Source organism: Clupea harengus, unplaced genomic scaffold (assembly GCF_900700415.2).
Source record: "Clupea harengus unplaced genomic scaffold, Ch_v2.0.2, whole genome shotgun sequence".
NCBI lineage: Eukaryota > Metazoa > Chordata > Actinopteri > Clupeiformes > Clupeidae > Clupea > Clupea harengus.
Genome location: NW_024879617.1, coordinates 21468 through 27500, shown reverse-complemented (window position 1 = coordinate 27500; position 6033 = coordinate 21468). Strand labels below are relative to the sequence as shown.

Here is a 6033-nt window from a genome sequence, read left to right as displayed (position 1 = left end):
TTGTCCTGGCTTTTGGAACTGTTAGAAGTTCAGTGCCGGAGGACCTCAGGAATCTACTGGGTGTGTACCTTGAGAGCATGTCTGTTATATATTCAGGTGCATGACTATGGAGTGATTTATAGACTAGTAGGAGAACTTTGGAATCTATTATAAAAATAACAGGTAGCCAGTGCAGTGATTTTAATACTGGTGTGATGTGCGCTCTCCGTCTTGTTTTAGTGAGGACTGTATTCTGTATTGTTTGTAGTTGACTAATGGCTTTTTTTGGTAGACAGAAGGCTATGCCAAGCCAAAAATAAACAGAGCTTTCTGGTTTTAACAAAAAAAAGCCTTCAAACAGACAATATCATCACATTAGACAAAATGCAAATATAACCAGATAAAGGCAATTCAATTTGCTGCATAGTTAACAACACAGTCTGCTTAACAAAAAGTGAACAGAACTATTACTGGATTAGCACAAGAGCACATTTCAGTTACAAAAGGATCAAAATAGTCTCCTGCTCAAGTACACAAACAATCACTTAACCTATGTGGCACTCTAAGTCTTTCTCTCTACCTCTCTCTCTCTGTGTGCGTGCGCGTTATTTTCTTTTGAAAGACGTCAGTTAAGATTGGTTGCTTTGGTCTTGCCCCACTAGCATCAGTGAACTCTGTGTACTTAGCACTATGGTGCATCTTCAGATGTTTAATCAAATTGCTTGTGTTTAACAAAGTACTTTCCTTTCCGCCCCTCGACACCGTAGCAGTGCAGATCTTACACTGTGCCTTACTCCTGTCGTCGTCATTTATCTTAAAATTAGCCCAAATCGCTGTTAAGGCAGCACAACGGAATTGCTAATCGCTAACGAGATGCTAGCGGCTAAATTTAGCGAAACCTGTATACTGAAATACTTTGACAAACTTTCCTAACACAGTCAACATCAAGCAAGCAACACAAGACAAAACAAGACGGCAAATAAGCTACTTACTAGTCCGGCAGAGAGTGGTAGGAGAGGTAGGACAACAAATCACATTGTGTTTCCACATAGCCCGACCAGTTTGATGCCGTGAAATTCTGTTGAGTGGTATCGGTGCTTGGTATCGGCAATTCAAAAACGAGTATGAGTATTTTAACAAAGTATCCCCCCGATACCCGATACTGGTATCGGTATCGGTGCCTCCCTAGTGAACATCTTAAGAACTAAAATAAGTCTCTTTATCAGTCACACATTAAGTCTACTTGATTTCCCTCTGCAGTGAATTGAGTGCTGATCTGACCCAGGATCGGTCCAGGTGTGGAGTGTGTGAGAGGGTACTGAGGGACCCAGTCATCACCACCTGTGGACACAGTTTCTGCAGGCAGTGCATCAGCAGCTACTGGGTACAGACTGGACTACCAGGAGACAAAGCCTGTCCCAAGTGTGGAAAGACATGCAGAACTCAACCTCCTCTACAGCCTCTTCTGGATAAACACACAAACATGGTAGAAAGCAGCAGACACCTGCACACTGAACACACACCAGACAGAAGGAGCAAACCAGGTGAGGGTTTCCTGATGTTTATACTTTTATGAGATCTGATAAAGGAGTAGCTTAGAAGACAGTGGTCGAGAACATTTTCAGCTGGCAGAGCCATACAAAAATATTGATACAAGGTTTATCTTAAAGGAGCCAGGAAAAAATATAGTTTAAGCCAAGTCATTATTATTTTCATTGTTATTATTGTTGTGGCCTCCATTTTGAGTGCAAATCACAAGAAGATTATGCACACATGCCCCGTGTGCAGCTCTCTCCTCATACACATATTCATCAGTCCATTGGGGCAGCAAAGATCTCTACTTCTTGTCTGTCTTCCTTTCAGCCATTTTAACTTCTCAAACTGTCAAAATAGAAAGCTAACAACATTTTGAGTTGAGCTTTGATATGTAAATTTGACTTCGATATGACCTAAACATCATCAGTTTATCACAACAGAAATGCAAAAGGTAGAATTAATATAGAATCAGTGGTGTAGTGGGAGTGTAGCACCCCCACCTCCAGTATGAGCAAAGTGTGTGAAGATCACACTGACACAGGACAGTCGTTGCTATAGGTTACCCATAGTCTTGCACTGATAACGAAGAACACATTTATGTGCATTTATACACATGAATTGCATACAATTTGAACATGAAAGTATTGTAATAGTGTTTGGTTTAAAAAGGTGTACATAGGCCCATACCAAGATTTTTGACCAAAGTGTCATTATGCCGTAAAATATTTTATGATTTAATATTAATTTACAGTAGTTGTATGTGTGTTAAAGTTGTTTTTGAATGTCCCTTATTTTGAATAAAATTGACCAATACAGCATAATTTAAAAACTTTATTTATTTAATTTTAATAAACTTAAAACTTAGAAATAATATATCATTGTCAAACAATTAATTGCATTGTTAAAAAGGTTTAAATCAAAATACATCTAAATCAAATGTTTTAAAAAATCATTACTAACCTTTGTCAGACGGTCAATTATGACTGATACCACAATAATTAAATTAAATTAAATTTTATTTTATTTATGTAACAAAACTAAAAAGTGTCTCTAGGCACTGTACAGAGCCCTAGGCCTGAACCCCCTTATAGCACAATGGTAGGGTAAGAAGGGGCAGAACTGGAGGGAGAAGAAGGGGAGGGCAGACAATCAGACACATGAGAGATAAATTCATACTCATATCAGGATATAATATCAAGTATTGTAGAACAGCTTAGTGGGTATACAGTGTGCTCGTAGGTTACTATTACAAGGGTAAGTAGAGTAATGGAACAGAAAACTAGGTTGATGGTGGCAATTATGTACATTGCTAGCACAGACTTTGGTGTAGATTAAGTGCATGACAGTGTGGTGGAGGTGGGTACATGTAGGCTGGGGGTTTCTACAAGTAGATCAGGTGGAGAGACTACAGCAGCATTCCACAACAAGTCTAACCATGTTGCAAACACAACATGAGGGATACGATTGGCTGGACCAGGGGTTGGGATCTTCCAACCACTGGGCCATATAGCATTTACACAGGACTTCAAGTACATTGGAGAATGAAGTTATATACATTTAAACATTTACTTTATTCTGTTAGTCATTCAGTGGGATAATTCATAAATGCATTATTTTAATTTAGCTGACCAAATATTATGTATTACTACAACATTATTACTATAACTAATGATTTAAAGTAGGCTAGGTGTAGTCATGGAGGTCCACAAATTACTTTCTAAATACCCGCATGGCTCTTGGTAAGAGAAAGATTCCCCATCCCTACTCTAGATTATCAGACAGGGTTTTAGAGTGTAAATCTACAGCAGATAAGATTAATTCCATTTCAATGTGTAGGGGGCAACAGTAGTTAAAAGCAAATGGATATCTGTGTCTGGAATGTCAATGATAATTTGGCTGAAGCAATCACAAATGAAAATCAATATTGTGAGTGATCATACACATGATACTAATAGGTTACTTTGTTCATTTTTGTTCATGTTAAACAGCTGATGAAGTCCTGAGGAGAGTTATAGAGAAGCATAAAGTCAGTCTGAAGAGGAGGTTTGAGAACATATCTGAAGGTATCATCAAATCAGGAGCTCAGACACTCCTCAATAAGATATACACAGAGCTCTACATCACAGAGGGAGAGAGTGAAGGGGTGAATAAGGAACATGAGGTTTGGCAGGTAGAGTCAGCATCCAGAGCACAAACCACAGAAGACACACCAATCAACTGCAATGACATATTCAAGCCCTTACTTGGACAGGAGAAGAACATCAGAACTGTGATGACCAAAGGTGTTGCTGGCATTGGAAAAACTGTTTCAGTGCAGAAGTTCATTCTTGATTGGATAGATGGGGTAGCCAATCAGAATGTAGACTTTATGTTTCCCCTTCCTTTCCGTGAGCTGAATTTGGTCAGGAGTGATCAGTATAGTCTTCACAAGCTCCTGCTTGACTTCCATCCTGAACTGAAGGAGCTGAAGAATGGTAAAGAATACAAAGACTGTCAGGTTGTGTTCATCTTTGATGGTTTGGATGAGAGTCGATTACCTCTGAATTTCCAACAGAACATGATATCTGATTTAAAACAAATATCATCAGTGGATGTTCTGATGACGAGCCTCATTCAGGGAACTCTGCTTCCCTCTGCACACATCTGGATAACCTCACGACCAGCAGCAGCCAGTCAAATTCCTGCTCAGTGCATCGATCAGGTGACAGAAGTACGAGGGTTCAATGACCCACAGAAGGAAGAGTACTTCAGGAAGAGAATCAGTGATGAGAGTCAGGCCAGCAGAATCATCTCACACATTAAGGCATCCAGAAGTCTCCACATCATGTGCCACATTCCCGTCTTCTGTTGGATTGCAGCCACTGTACTTCAGCAGATGCTGGACAAGACTAAAGACATTCCAAAAACTCTGACTGAGATGTTCATACACTTCTTGCTCATCCAGACCAGAAGGAAGGATCAGAAGTATCAGAGTGGAACTGAGACGGATGAAGAGAAACTTCTGAAATCTCAGAAAGAAATGTTACTGAGGCTTGGAGAACTGGCTTTCAATAATCTAGAGAATGGCAATCTGATGTTTTACGAGGGAGATCTGAAAGAGTGTGGCATTGATGTCAGTGAAGCCTCAGTGTACTCTGGCATGTGCACTGAAATCTTCAAGGAAGAATCTGTTTTTCACCAGAGGAAGGTCTACTGCTTTGTGCATCTGAGCATCCAGGAGTTTCTGGCAGCTGTGTTTGTGTTTCACTCTTATGTGACTGGAAACCTTGAGGCCCTGAAATCCCTCCTCAGTGAAGAACATAAACCCAGTCCATCTGTTTTATCATCTCTTCAATCAGTGCTGGGCTTACAATCTCAAGATCATCTACATGTGTTACTTAAGAGTGCAGTGGATAAAGCTTTGAAGAGCAGGAATGGACACCTGGACCTTTTCCTTCGCTTCCTTATGGGCATCTCTCTGGAGAGCAATCAGAGACTTTTGAAAGGTCTACTGAACCATGAATACAGCAGCTCAAAGAGCACCAAGGAAATATGTCAATACATTAAGAAGCTCAACAGCGAAGATCTCTCTCCTGAACGATGCATCAATCTTTTCCATTGCTTATTTGAAATGAACGATCATTCCATGCACAAAGAAATAAAAAAATATCTGGAGTCACCAAAGAACATCAAACAGAAATTGTCTCCTGCTCACTGTTCAGCACTGGCCCACATGCTTCTGATGTCTGAGGAGGTGCTGGATGAGTTTGAGCTGAAGAAATACAACACATCAAATGAGGGACGCAGGAGATTGTTCCCTGCTATGAGATGCTACAGAAGGGCACGGTGAGTTTCTAATGGAGATGGATGAACTTATTTTTTCATTGTTATTTTTGACAAAATGTGACCTTGTGTTGATTATGTCCCTTCCACTACAGAACTGTGCATGACTGATTCATAGTTTTGATGTCACTGCTATCTACTGCTGACGTACAGTATGAAACATGTAAAGATACCAGCAGATGCATAAATGCATAAATGAGTCATGATATAGGAGATAAATATTCCATTTTCACTGCAGGTTGATAACTTCACATCATTGCATTGCATACATTTTAATGTAAGTTTGACTTTTAGTATTTAAGTCTGCCCTTTGATGAACACAGTAAAGTCAGGATTCACAAATAGTTTGGTAACTGATCTGGACTGATATGTGGCTGCTGAAAAAAAAAGATGGCGGACCAAATTCTGTATATGGTCGTATAAATAGTTGTTTGTTTGACTTTTTTTTGCTTCGATTTTTTTAAAGTTACCAAGAAATAGTGCAATGTAAAAAAGTTATTGTAACTGAAAAATACGTCTGAGGGGATTTCTAATCTATCTGCTATCTAATATTAACATACTACTACCCACAAAGTAAACAGCGATGTATTGACGGATTGACGGAGACGGATAGTTAAAAAATTTGGAAGGTCAGGGAGAGTTGCTCGGAGAGGGTTTGCAATGATGGAGAGGGCTCTACGTGTCTGCGTAAAAGGC

At 39.6% G+C, this 6033-nt stretch overlaps 1 protein-coding gene across 1 annotated transcript in view; it reads left to right on the top strand.

The window, feature by feature from the left end:
• The window catches only part of LOC122129277 (protein NLRC3-like), a gene marked incomplete at its 5' end in the record, with an annotated part of 7811 nt that extends 2145 nt beyond the window's left edge, over positions 1–5666 (top strand). Inside the window, 2 exons of the mRNA XM_042704268.1 lie at positions 1240–1523; positions 3504–5666. Coding sequence (XP_042560202.1) covers positions 1240–1523; positions 3504–5344 — 2125 coding nt within the window. The remainder of the gene's footprint in view (positions 1–1239; positions 1524–3503) is intronic.
• Between the last annotated feature and the right edge of the window lie 367 nt (positions 5667–6033).